The 14,269-nt window shown below is 46.2% G+C and overlaps 2 protein-coding genes across 2 annotated transcripts; one reads left to right on the top strand and one right to left on the bottom strand.

The window, feature by feature from the left end:
- Window positions 1-2,851: 2,851 nt before the first annotated feature.
- EV420DRAFT_1480831 (uncharacterized protein) lies at window positions 2,852-4,061 on the bottom strand (the record flags this gene model as incomplete). The annotated part of the gene is made up of 7 exons (XM_060469709.1): window positions 2,852-3,001; window positions 3,089-3,236; window positions 3,284-3,356; window positions 3,378-3,613; window positions 3,801-3,856; window positions 3,910-3,980; window positions 4,031-4,061. 7 exons carry the CDS (start codon window positions 4,059-4,061, stop codon window positions 2,852-2,854), a joined length of 765 nt encoding a protein of 254 aa, XP_060329675.1.
- Window positions 4,062-11,441: 7,380 nt separating this feature from the next.
- EV420DRAFT_1644107 (uncharacterized protein) lies at window positions 11,442-12,782 on the top strand (the record flags this gene model as incomplete). The annotated part of the gene is made up of 3 exons (XM_060477597.1): window positions 11,442-11,825; window positions 11,883-12,285; window positions 12,343-12,782. The coding sequence occupies 3 exons, from the start codon at window positions 11,442-11,444 to the stop codon at window positions 12,780-12,782; spliced, it is 1,227 nt and encodes a 408-aa protein (XP_060329674.1).
- Between the last annotated feature and the right edge of the window lie 1,487 nt (window positions 12,783-14,269).

Genomic DNA, 14,269 nt, shown 5'->3' with positions numbered 1-14,269 from the left:
GCCTTTGCTCTTTTTCTCCCGCTTGCTGCAAGCACCAGGTCTACACTGCCATTAGCTCCCCCAAGAGCGCAATTCTGTTATGGATATTGGGTATCCACTGATTTGGTGCATGAGTCAACACATGCCCGAACTCGGCCTTCTCGGTCCTAGTAGTGACTCGCTCGTACTTTCTCTTACTTTCTCTATTCTTCGTATTGATACTAGAATATTATAGAACATTGTAGAATAATAATGACTCAAACATTTCCTTAGTATATAAACTTGTAGATAACATTGTATTAGAGATACTTGATCAATCTACTACTTCCAGTACCCTCACACTGTGTTAACCCTCAGTTACGCCTAGCGCTTGCTGAACGACCCATTGGATATGCCTAGTGCTTTCCAATACCAACCCGAAGGTTACGCTTAGCGCTTGCCTTCACCCATGGCCCGTAATAGCTTCGTGCTTACAGGCTTTCTATATCGGTAATTGCTCCACGCTTACCGGCTACTTCCCTCAGTAATTGCTTCGCGCTTACTGATTCTCTTTATTTCGCAAACCGGACCACTCAGGTCTCCTCACGAACCCTCGCCGGAATCCATTATATTCCCTAATGATGTACATCACTTCTAATTAATCTTACCTCGCTCCGATCACCGCTCCTTGCCTCGTGCTAGCATATCCGGATTTCGGCAGATCCATAACAAATTCGCCCTTTGATATGCCCACTCACTCCTAATATTCAGTGCCACCCTCAGATTGAAGGACCGTTTACTCATGGATGAAGCAGGCCAGCATACTACTGCATTCTCTGCTGAAGAAATCGTATGTCACTGGACAGCGCATATCTAGCGCATTGGATAAGACATATCCCATCTTTTTTTCATTGTTACTCATGGGCTATAGGTTCTCGCTGCTAATGGATGTCCACCCTCACTTCTGTTCTGCGCTCCCGTGGCCTTGTCTCCCGTCACTGGGAAGGCATGAAGACCAAGTCTTCAGTCTCACATCAGCGAATTCCAAATTCAGGACTGCCTTGATAGGTGGATCACCTCTCAGGTATAGATAGGCACCTCGCACCCATGTTTGATCTGCTTCGGACTGAGAGTATTGGTGAGCTCGGCCACCTCATTCTGGGCACATATATTTATCATTCGCATCTATTTCCAGCTGTAATCTTTCATCGGATTCGTGCACATCAAACTCATAGGTACCACCCCCAAATCCCTTTGTCGTGTCATCCGACCATACAAATCAATATATGTATCTTTGCTCACTCATCAGTCACTCTGTATGGGTCAATTTAGCGAGATGATGGTTGCCATTATCATGGTGATGTTCGCAGTGAGTTTCTGCATGTGTACGGCCTAGAGATCCTACAGTTGCTTGCGTTTTACTAGCCAGTGTGACCACTGCTTACTGCCATGACTTTGAATCTTGGGGCCTTATCCGTTTGCCTCGTATTGCCTCCGTCAGAAGGTTACACGCTGAACTTCTGGGATCAATCACTAATGGATTCATCAATGTCATCTTTTACCTTGTATCTTCCGTGCATAGCCTTGTCAGATTTGGGCAGGTTGGATGACACGTATAGGCAAGCTGCAATGTCACCATTCTAACTGTAAAAGCACTAAACGATTAGTATTCGCTTAGATTGTTTATGCTGCTGTTGAGAAGACCAGTGCAGTTTATGGAAGCTTGATGATTTGTTTGCTCAGTCTTCTAAAGCCAGACTTCTGGTCCCTTGTCTTGAAATCACCGGCAGAAGCAGATACTTTTGTGTTACTTAGTAAGAAATCCTCACCTCTCCACAATTATATTATCTGTAATCCTGTGCCCATCAGTCTCAATCGGGCTAGGTCCATTCATCAGTGCTACATAAGAGGAGACATCGAGTTCAATCCACAAATCTCTCTGAATCTTCACCATGTCAGACGAACAAGTATCAATCGCAGAGTTGAACCAGGTGCTATTGGGAGTCTTCGGGCATGGTCAGTATGCAAATTGATGCATATACACATTGACTAAGTGGGTTGAGATACAACAGGTATCCATACTTGCATTGTGATAGTGGCATTGTGGGCAACATGTGTGTTGGTCCCTGATTTTTCAGTACCGGTGCATGATAAAAATTTCAATAGTCTTTAGTAAACAACGCCGACTCAAAAAACGACACATCATGGTTTCCCTTATCATGTGCTTGTATATCTTTGCCACAATTTATGTGGCCTCAGACTGGGTTTACACTATCTACTACTTTATCAGGGAAAAGAAAAGAAAACTCTGGCTTTGTTCCCAACCTATACCATTCGTCTGCAGTTGGGTTGGGTTTCGAGTCCTATGTATATAGGATACTCAGTCATTATGCTGTCCTGAAGGACCCATGGGAAATTCTATTTGGGGTATCAATTCATCACAGAATTTGCCGACATGGCTGCCTGAGCATACCATGGGAATAATTCTATTCGTTGACGGCATTTGCCGGACTGGCTACCTGAGTATATCATGAGAATATTTCTATTCGTTGACGGCTATTGCTGGACTGTCTACTCGATGATGCTGTTGCAAGTTTCTATTCCTTCCTCGTTGCTGTCATGTTCTGTTGCCAGCTGACTATCCCTTTCTTTCCCTCTCCCTTTACTTCCTTTCTGTTTCTGTGTATCTGACCTATCCGTTCTTTTCTGCAGTTGCTTTTTTGTTTTACTTTAGTTTTATTTCATTGTTTTTTCTGTTTTTCTTTCTTTCCTTTTTTTTTTTCTTTTTGTTTTTTGTTTTTGTTATTCCGTTCTCTCTTTATGTTTTTGTTTGTTCACACGGTGATATATGTATATTAGGCACGACAAGCCACCAGGATTTTCGCCGCTACTGCTACATTTCAGTGCTCAACATGCTATCCTGCTCATCATTCTGTACGTCATCCTGATGCTTCTTCGACTTCTCGTGTGTCTCCTCAGCCTCGCCCTCGTATTTGAAGCCCACTTTCCTCTTCATCCTCACTGCCGATGGTGCACCCCCCACCTGTCAGTTGCCGTTTTTCCTGTCTCGATCCGCATTCTGGTTTCCAGTGGTTAGTTTTCTGTGTGTCTTGGCTTTTATTACGCTTACCATAGTGTGTTCACAGTTGACCATTGCTATCGCATGCAGTACCAATTTCGTCTTGACACTGCCCCCCTTACATCTCACGAAGACGACTGAGCATTGTGCTTCTACTATGTCACCTGTTCTGAACATATGGGGCTTGGCTCCCATGTATCTGATGTTTGTTAAAGCATTGAATTCCGGTACATCAACTAGACTCACTTTTTCTTCCCTGCGTCCATGATGCCTCTGTAGTATTTCACTACATTCTCTTCCATGTGTATCAAGTTGTTGCCTGCTAGACGCATCAGCACACCTTTAGGATCGACATCGGTCCTGATCGGTATTCCTGTTTCTCGCTCTGTTTTGCTGCGGGTTCTGAAGTATCGGTTAGACATCTCTACGGCATCGTATCCTTGCAGTTTGACAGGCAACCATTCTTGTAGCTGGCCTTGATGGAATTCCCTTTCGCCTGTGCATTGTATCTCTCTGATCGCGCATATAGCATCATCGAAACTCTTGCCGTTGAACCCAGTTAATGTGATGGACTGGCTAAGGAACCTTAACTTCTCTCACATCCCACTGTTTTAAAAGGTGAGTTTGACTATGTCTGCATGCGTGTAACACTCATGGTGTCTCCCTCTCTATCGGTGGCAGGTCAGCATGCATCATCGCACCTGTGATCGTGAACACCATCTCTTCGGTCTCCCCCGAGCTTTCATCGCACTTGGTAAGTCACCAGGTCTGCTCGTCATCATCTGACGTTATCTGCATGCCCTCTAGCACCGTTGTTTCCTACGGTCATTGTCAGCATTGTCTGGTTGACGCGTTATACATGTTCCGCTCACCCTGTATAGTCTCGAGAGATGCAGCTCATCTTTCGCCACCCTTTCCTCCGACAAACTGTGTACCATATGCTCTGTGTTAGTCGTAAGTGTTCTGACTCTAGCTTATCTCGCATTTGCTTACTCGCTTCTCTCGTGTCGTAGTATTGGTCCATCGCGGTCGACTTAGCAGATGGCAGAATGACAACGGGGGTGTTATAGGGAGCCAACGTTCTTGTCACTTCAGTGTGCTCCATACAAATGCGTCGTGGAGTTTCTAGAGCTTCTTTGCATTGGTCTCGCTTGCATGTGTGATGTCTTTCCCCCTTCTGTCTTGTTGGTGCTCAGTGATGGCCTTGTAACGCAGATTTCCCTCGTGCATGTATGCGCTCCGATTGACGCGCCTTATCCTTATTGCCTGCACCTTTCGTCTTACATGCTTGCTTCCATAAACCCATTGCATGCAGGCCTCTTCCCATCTATGGCACTTTCTGCTTATTGCTCCACCCGCATTGTCTTTTTTGCATGGCACATGTTTGTGTAGTAACCTGTTCCTCCGAATCGATTGATATATAAACTCGTGCACCTTTACTGTGGAAGCAGCTCTTTCATGATCTCCCTTGTCATATTGATTGAGTGTGAACCATGTGGTCGCTTCTGTTGATCCATTAGACTGTTCATCTCGCTCTTTGTGCGGCTTCATCTGTCTCCACCTTTGAGCTTCAAACTTTTCGATCTTCTTTTTATACCCCTTTCGCTATCGTTATTTGCTGCTTTTGTATTTATTATTTGATGTTTGCGAATCCGCTCCATTTTCATTCCGAATTTTGTTGAGGGGTTGTTGTCGCTGGTTTGTGTCGTGTCGGACCTTGTCGTCAACGGTCGAAGATCTTGCATCTATGACTGAAGATTTTGACCTGTTTCGCCTGTCTGATGTACCCTTCTCTTTGCTGGATTCACTTCGCGATTTCCTTTGTATGATGCGTCTTTGCCTGAACAGGTGTCTTTGTGTAGGTTGTGTATTGTTTTGCTGCTTTATTAAATTGGTCTCTTAGCTGTCTGTCTGTGCTTCTTTGTTCCTCTGTACTTTGTGATTCATCCATAGTGTCTGTCTTCTCCTTTGTATCTGTGTTAATGTGCCTTTGCATGCGTTGATCATTGTGTTGGATGTATTCAATTCTGTGGAGCTCTTTCCTTTCATCCTCTCTTTCCCCTCTATCTTTGCTTGTTTTGACTAGCAATGTTGGCACACCTTATCTGATACGAGTTGTACTCCCTGATAAAAGCCTTCTTGTTCCAATACCGTTTCATCCCCTTCCTACTTTTCATGTCTTTTTCAGATATTGTGTCCTTCGTCCTGTTTTGTAATGTCTGCTCCAGTCCAGCATGCTCCTCTGTCGTCCATGTACATCGTGTGGGTTGACTGCGTATCCTTATGCTTATACTCTCTCTTTTTTACCTTCAATTCAGCTCGTCCGTTCAAAAACGCAAGTGCTCTCGTCTAAGCCGTTCCGGTGGAGAACCTGCTCCTCCCATGGAGGAGGATTCCATTCATTCGTTACTTGTGCCTTACCAGTGCAAGATGTCCCAGCTCAAAGTCTGGATGTGTGCGTTCAACTTGTTGTATCTTGCTCCTTTTCCATGTATTCATGTGTGTCTATCTTATAGTTTGCCTGCAAAAAAACGCAGTTGTGTTAATCATTGCAATCGAGTGCTTAGCACCGAAACTAATATCACATATGCCTTTCATATACTCTTCACGATTTTATTCCCTGATTGGTGATCCTTGTAGTCCCTCGTCGTCTCCTGCTTTGCCTGTCCCCAGTGGGGCGCTCTATCAGCAGTTGCCCGCCGTCACTGTCTTGTGAGTCCTCATTCTCTATTTCCCTTCCCTACTATCACTGCTCACATAACATCAGTCATCCCACAGGTGTGCTTGCTCAGACCGTCCGTAGACGTGTTTCTTATGGGGAGCTCGCCCCGTCTGACGTCACTGCTGTGACTGGCCCCTCTACTGCTCTTAGTGCAGCCGTATGGGCTACCGACATCCAACATGACTCTGGTGACTCAGCCTCAGGTGATGCTTCTTCAGTGTGCATCTGGAGACGATACGGATTCCGGTTCCAGGTACATCACATTATGGCAATCATACTGCACACGGATAATCTCTCATGCCTGAGTCCAGGTCTGCCAGTAATCTGTATGTTGATGATGAAGCCAAGGAAGGATCAGAAGAGTATGCCATCCAGCCTCATCTACTGTGTTTCCGTGACCTCATTCACTGCTGTTGCTATCCAGGTCCGTCTCTGGCTCTGAGAACGGTGAGCTCTCGGGAGCAGATGTTGCTCTATTGGATAATACGCCTGCTGTGGAAACTCGTTCACCTGCAGTTGTTCCCACTGACATTGCAACCGCTGTCCGTGCATCCCCATGAGTGTTTGCCTCCCAGCACTTCTTCCGCTTTCTTACTATGTTGCTAGTCGATCGAGGGTCAAAACCGAGCGGGGCCTATATGTCGATTCACTGTACGTGTGGTCGTGTCTTGCCACTGACTTGAACATCTGACCTTTGCCTTTTCTATGTAGTATTACCAGTGGAAGGAGTTCTGATCTTGCTCCCGTGGATGATACCTGATCCAATCCATCTGTTGCCCTGTGAGTGTTCTGTATGTATACATGTTTTGCAAGCCTCAATTCTTGCAGGAGCTCTTCTGCCCATGTACAATGCCCCTCTCAGCCCATTGCTCTGTATGTCTTCATCTGCTTTCCTCTTGGTGTATCTTACTCTTCCTGCCCGTATAGGCGTCGACATACTGCTTTGGCTGTGGAAGTTGCTCCTCCAGTCTGTATCGGGAACTGGCATCATTACCACCCAGCTGCCGGGTGTCTTCCTCGAGGACCTCGACAGACCTCCGATGCCTTCTCCCCGGTGAAGAGGCTGGCTGTGGGCACCTGTGGAATAGTGAGCGGGCTAAAAGGCGAACCTCAAAAACCCACACACACACTCACACAACTACACAAACTACAATCACCCTCATAAGTTCTAGGGGGAGCGATTATTCCTAATGTGATCCAACTATACTTCAATATCTCGAAGAGTTTCTCTTATTCTCAGCGCTCTTAGCGAAGCTAAGCTTTCTCTAATGAATTCCTAAGTCTAGGAACTTTTTACAGGAAGGTTGTTCACTGGCACGACGCAACCTTCAAGGCAGATTTGAGTTATAATACACAAGGGACACTGATCCCAACAGAAACAGAGGCAATACACGCCGAAACTTTAGTGAGCTCGCTAAAAGAACACCACAGGCAAGCACTGACTTAGCCCGCTTGCTACACAACTGTATGTAGGGGTTCTCCAACTAACTCCCGCAGGTTATCTCGACTCAAGAACACTTCAGAAGTGCTTGGAAAACAGATTCAGAAACGGAACTTCGAACAGAACTGACATGGAACAGACTGAAACAGAACAGAACAGAACAGAACAGATCTCAGATTTCCACTTCAACACATTCTCCAAACAGACTTATCACACTTAACAGAACAGAAACAGCGTCACTGATTCATATTCACTCTGACTAAGTTCTCAAAAGTCTTATCAAAAGGGTATCTCGTATTTCTCTGAGTGAGCTCGCTAATTCTACGCACAGCTCGAAGTCACAAACTGATCCTTTGTTACAGTACCACCTTCAACACGTGCACGGGAACTCAGGGGCTCGAAACTTGGCCTCTACCTACTGTAACCAGTCTACTTATACTACAGGGGAATTAGAATTACAAACGTCGCGCAGTACCCAGACTCCTACATGTGTAGCACGTTGCCACCGCCGCCTTACTGAGCATCCGAGTCGGACTTCCCAGTTTTAGTCTCATTTCTATAGTGAGCTCGCTAAACGTGTGCCAAGAGGTGCTCTCCCGACACCCGCGGGCTCGTTCTCTAGCGACCGACAGGTCTAGGCGCACGGAACTATCAGTTCTGGCATATGTCGTTCAGGCCTTCTTTCTTGGATTCACAGAGGCTTCTCGTAGACACGGCAACAAGTGAGTCTTCGAACAATGGGACTCAGAACAATGGAACGCAGGCTCGCGGACTTCGGCCGAAGCCCATTGCCCAAGCTCGTGCCGGTGATATCTGTCAGCTCGCTTAAGGATTTCCCTGGATTTTCAGGTACAGCGCGTCACAGTTAGCGAGCGCGCTAAGTGTTCTTGGTGCCAGTGCAATCTTCAAGGTTTTATCTAGCTCCCGCGAGTGTGCTTGTAAGTTAGAGCCTAAGGCATTGGGTATAGGGTTTGGTCTTCTCATCACGCATGCCCATCAGGTACAGTGCTGTGACTAAGTCCTGTTTAGAATCCCGTTGCTTCTTATGCCATAAGTTATATTCCATATCATTGCACCGCGTAGCATTAGTGTCGATGCGTAGTTTTAGTCCGCTCGCTCACTATTTCTCAGTATGCGTGTAAAACACTCTAGATTGCAAAATTACACGCGTAAATAGGCTGCAGTCGCAACACCGGCGCAGCAAGAAAAATAAAGGCAAACAGCCTGCCAAGGGTAATCCTCTTGCTGTTCGTGCTGATTTGGTTGGTGTGTCCGGCGCTGCAGACGTTGCACATCTTCCAGACAAGTCACTTGTTCTGTTGGGCCAGCGCACTGTTGTATCTGATGCTGGTTCTTCTAATCCTGTTCTGGTTGCTGCTCCCGGTACGGTGTAACAACATTTCATTTGTTTCACTTCATGCTAATTCTATCTAATCTTGACATAAAGGTAACCTCTCCGCAGCTCTGTTGTCGACTCTTGGTGCTTTTGCTGGGTGTGTGGTGTATCCTATACAACCATAATGTTGTCGTGTATCGACGTCTGCCTTTCAGGACCGCCTGCCGTGACGAATCCTCGGAAGAAGAAGAGGTTGCTGATGAATCACCGGGTGCTTCGGGAGAAGTCGTCCATGCCACCTCGTTTGTTTGTCATTTAAGCAATCTTCCCTTTTACTCTGATGCCAGTTCTTTCAGCAAGGCAGTAGATGGCCAACCACCTGCTGATGCTGATCCCAGTCAATGTGTTATGCTGGTTGAGATTCAAGAGGTGCAGCTTAGGCCATTCTATCTCACTTTGTCTCCGCTCGGGTACGGGTTTTTTTTTTCTTTTTGGTCTCTCTGCTCCTGCTGATAATTTGATTGCAGTGTCTTCCATGCTATGGTGGCTCTAGGACATACCGTCTCATCCTTCAATCAACCTCCTTACATTACCGTTGATGACATTACCAGCTTGCTTACCAGACACTCTCTCCAGTGAGTTGTTCTTTTTGATATGGTAAACGTTTCGACCATTCACATGCCTCTCTTAGATCTCTGCTTGCCTGGTTTTACTTCACCAGACATGGCCCTTACTGCTCCCTGTCTACCATGCCTCAGGAAGCCTTTTCTGACGATGGCAAGAAGATGATTTACAACTCCTCTGCAGCCATAGCTATGATTGCGGGTGTCATCATCAAGTGCAACGTTTTCAAGATCGGGCAGCAAGGTGGATACAACAGTGCTACGTCTGCTCATGGTGGGAGAACGGTCCACTCCATCCGCATCTTACCTTTCAGCCAACCTTGGAGGCGGGAGACCACTATGATTGCATCGGTTTTCGATATTCCCACCCCAGAGACTCAGTCCGAATGCATGACAAGCGAGGCTGTTGAATTCACTACCAGGTTCCCATCAAACACCCCTGGTCACAATTGGAACAAATGTGCGGTGCTTCATTTGACAATTACTGTCTTTTTATTTATTTATTTTATGTTTACGCCTGGTGTTCGTTCCCAGTTCCTTCTCCGGCATTGCAGAAGCCTGTTCTGGCTAAGCCGACTGCTACCACGTTGTCTCGTGGTCGATCTGCTTGGCCCCGGTCGCCTGGGAAGCCAGTAACTCTTGCTTCCCGGCATCAGTATTATCACTGTTTAGGTTTTGATGATGAAAGTAGGGCTTCCCTTTATTACATTTCTCTGACACTGTCTGATACGTCTCTTGTGCCCAGTACCTATATTCGATGGCCAGGCATCTAAGGGACATCATTTTCTATTCCGTCCTGAGGATTTTGACTCGTTATCTGCTATGCCTAGGATCACTAAGGATCTTGACCATTTCACACTGGTTGCTATCGGGTATACCCCTGGTGTTTGGAGCCCAAACGGGAGTCCTCGTATCAACTTGAACATCCAGTTCGCAATTCTGCTCGGTCAGGCTCCCAAACCTGAAGCTCTGGCTGCTCTTGGTTACAGTGAAGAGTGATGGCATGTGGGATAGTAGGGAGATTGATAACATCGTGTCGTTTGTTATATTTCCATTGATGCAACGTAGTATGGTATCTTTGTCATGTGGCTGCTGTAATATTAATATGTGTTCAGCTTGCTTTAAAGTGTCAAAGTCGTGCGATACATGTGCAGGCATGTCACGTGTGTGACTTATTCGTGTTGTACATCTCTTTTTTTTTTCCTTCATTGCGGCCGTTGCGTTGCTTGACAGAGCTCTGCACGTCTTATCGTACGGGGGATCGCTATCCGCTCATGCTGATCTTTATCGATCCACGACTGCACTGATGCACCTGCATCTGATTCTGTTCGTTGATTGCATGCCCATGCGATAGACATTTGACCTTCAGATATGAATCCTTGGTATTGAAAACTTCTCCTTGCTCTATTAATCCATGTCGTATTGCATCGTCACTCCACTCTAATTGTGCCATCTGTGCTCCTTGCTGTGAACCCTCACTATCGGGATATCAGTTTCATCTTCGTTTCTATGACCTGCCACAACATACAGCAACCTTAGTTCGAGTTTGACTTACCTTTATCTCGCTATCTAAGCTATCGTGCTATATGTGACTCCCTTATAAAAATCCCTGCTCCTGGACATATTTGAGTGTGTTACTGCTGCTTTGCCTTCTGTGCCCGTAGCTGTTCTGTTGTGCAGGATGGCCGCTTTCGACCCCCTCGATATTTCTGACAGTCCTGTGTGTTACCCTCCCCCCTTGTTCTGTGTCGACTTCTTATTTGTGTCCTGTACCTTCACAGTTCGACTTTTGTGAGATGGCTAGGGTCGTAGACACATATGACCAGGATATAAGCCGCTCCGAATGATTGACATGGATCTGTTCAGGTTCGTCCCGTCTAGTTGCATGTACATGTATTCCCTCGGTACTGACCGCTTTTTCGTTCACCACAGGAACTCACTTGTACTACATTTATATGGCTTGCCTGGTCGATCTCACCCTTTTGCCCTGCAGCATTTTGACTGCATCGTTCGGGTACAAGCATGGGATAGTACAATCTTATTCAGGACAACGTGATGACATATCATTGATGATGTCGTCTCTATCTCTTGCCCCTTCCTCTCTCTCTTCTACCCCCTATGCCGGATCTGTGCCTGATGATGTTTGGGACGAAGTATTTAGCCATCTCCCTCATGCATCCCGGTTATGTTCAAGATCGGTATCCCTGACATGGTGAGCCATCTTGACGTGTCGCACCCATCAATACCTGGTGTTAGCTCTGCCCGAACGTTGGGTTCGTATCATGGATGATCCTGCCATCGCTGGCGACAGTATGTTCCTCTGCAAGTTTGCTGTTGAATGCGAGATCGAATTATCAGCTACCATCGTACGTCTGGGATTGCAGGCCATCATCCGAGGTATCTGCTTTCTCGACTGGCTGGTCTTCCTCTATAACTTCTTCCTGCATTTGTTGACCCGTGTCAAGTCAGTCATTTTCGAGGGTAGAGGGACAGATTACAGGGAGACCGACCCGCCCAGTATTCCTTGTCCGTTTCTGCTACCCCCTTCTGTCGTCAAACTCCGCTTGAAGAAGGTTACCCTTGCTGGTTATAGCCTGGAGGGGTTGCTGTCGCCTGATGGACGGCTTCAGAGACTTTGCATAGAAAGTCTGGAAGAGGGTGCTATCGTCAGTATATATTTACTTCTTTGTTCATTGTCCCCTGTTGAAGTTTCTACTCTGTAGCCTATCCCATGGAGTGCCAAACAGCGGGCTGATATTCGCGAGTCCCTCAGCTTCAACAGTTTCCATGGCCCTTTTCTCTTGAACCCAGTTCCTCCGACTCTTCGGTATATCAGACTAGACCTCCGGTCCGATGCATACAATATGATAGAGCACAGTCAGCAGATTCAACCTGCGGGCTCCATTCTCATTGGCGGGTACATGCTATTACATCAACTGTTTTCGACCCCACTCGCCCGTGCGAAGTATGATCAACTGCTTGACGTCGGAGAGTCATATCCCTTTCAGACCAATGCACTTGCTCTGCAGGAGCTTAACATCCGTCTGGGCACACACTACAATGGAGAGTTCGCATATGTTTGGCCCCGAGTGTCTAATACCCTCTCTATGTTGACTATACACGTCCGTGAGTGACCTTGTTGTGTATTGACATCTATTACTCAAGGTTCTGTCTGATATGCAGCTAATCTACATACCGGTGGTGTCGTGCCATGCATCAGCCTGACGGGCCTCAATGTTTTGTCGACTTTGAACCTCTACGCAGACTTTCGCTATGTTGGCACTTTGTTGAAGATCATTGCCTCCTGGGAATCTCCAAGCAAGGAGACTGCGACTGCGGTTGTTTTGCTGGACTTGGTGGTATCCCCTTGGTCACAGGTGCGCTTGGACAAGTGCTTGTCCATGGAGGATGTAAAGCAGCACTTTACCGGTTCTGCCGCAAATCGAGGTATTCCATTCAGAGGTTCCTTTACGCTTTCCTTACGGGATATAGTGGAACATGCCCTGCATGATCCTGACTACGAACATGCACTTTCGTTAATCTCTGCATTATCAGCTGATAAGGATATTGGTTTGCATCATGTTGAGTGTCATAGATACCATTGTGATACTCTAATCTCGTAGAATTATAAATACTGTTGTTCATTCCTCTCTTGTCCAAAGTCTTCTTTAACACACTTCGTGCGTTTCAGACTACCGGTCAACCCGATGGAGATGGTGCAGGTGAGTCTTTTTATTTTTATTTTGTTTGGGTAGCATTTTTGTTTTTGTACCACTTTCATGCAAATTGCTGCCACATGTATTGTTTTGACTCCGCTTCTCCATCTCCCCTCCTCGTGTTCTTGGCCGCATATGTAGCTGCTGGCGCAGAGATCTTGACTCCTGAAACTACTAGTTGGCGTCTGCCTCTCTTGGGTTGATCCTTCTTCTCTTCTTCAACCGATCCCACCGTTTATATTTCCCCAATTTTGGTTTTCTTTTTGGCGTCGTCCCTCCTGCTTCGTTCTGTCACTTCCTCTACTTGCGTCGTCTTGTTCCTTTGTCGGGAGTTACTCTGTCACCATGAATGTTGCTGCGATCCATGTTTGTATTCATATACTATATTTGCTGTTCCTTATTTATTTTGGATATGCCTCGTCTTGATCTGTCCTTTGGGTCCCTTAAAGATGTCCCTGTATAACTCCATAGAGCTTGCATCTTTGTGCACTTTGTCTCCGCCGATTCCACCTCGTCCTCTTCCTCACGCAACCCTCCTATATCTCCGGCATAACCCATCTTTCTTGCTCTCACTGCATCTATATCGAACACCCTGGCTCTCCGTTTATCTCTATGGATATATCTGAATCCCAATATGTGCTGGCCTCTCCTGCTCCTGTATGTCTTAAATTTATCGCCTGTTGTTATGGATAGTAACCCCACATGCCCGTAGTTCAATGTCTACATTTACCAGGACATACTTAGTCTCGTTTCGTACGCTGAGGCTGGCCTCTCCCTTTCAGAACTAATAACCATATATGATGACGGTGGGTCCGGTTTGCAGTATCTTTTATGTCGTTTGCCTTATCCTTGTTTTACCCAGGTTCTCATCCTTATTTTCGGTACCAATCCTCTTGTTTGTCCCTACCATCCACAGGAGAGGGAAGTCAGCTCTACTCTTCTATGCTCGAATACATATGCTTGTTCGAGCTGCGATACCCTTGGGTTGTATATACCACTTCAACTATTCCCCATTCACAGTCATTCTACATGCAGAAGGCGAGCGTTTGTGTGCCCAGGAAACTACCCCTGGAGATACTCGAGCTCATATTCTCATTTGTTGCACGTTTGGATTTACTTTGTATGCGTTGGGTTAGCCAGGAATGGTGTATCGCATCCAGCCATTTCACGCTGATGTGCTCAGTAACGGGCAGCATGCAAATGAAACAAGCGTCTAGATCGTCAATCTAGATACTAAATCACACACACACACAATCACCAATGTATATAAGTTTGAGGGTGAGTACGATAGAAGCACTCGCGATGTACTTAGATTTAGATAATCTAGTGGGGTTTTGCCTGAAAACAACTTCAATTCTTCTTTCGATGTGTTTTACACAAAGTACACTAGTCCA

Source organism: Desarmillaria tabescens (genome assembly GCF_030435595.1).
Source record: "Desarmillaria tabescens strain CCBAS 213 chromosome Unknown EV420scaffold_22, whole genome shotgun sequence".
Taxonomy (NCBI): Eukaryota; Fungi; Basidiomycota; class Agaricomycetes; order Agaricales; family Physalacriaceae; genus Desarmillaria; species Desarmillaria tabescens.
This window is presented reverse-complemented; position numbering and strand designations above follow the sequence as displayed.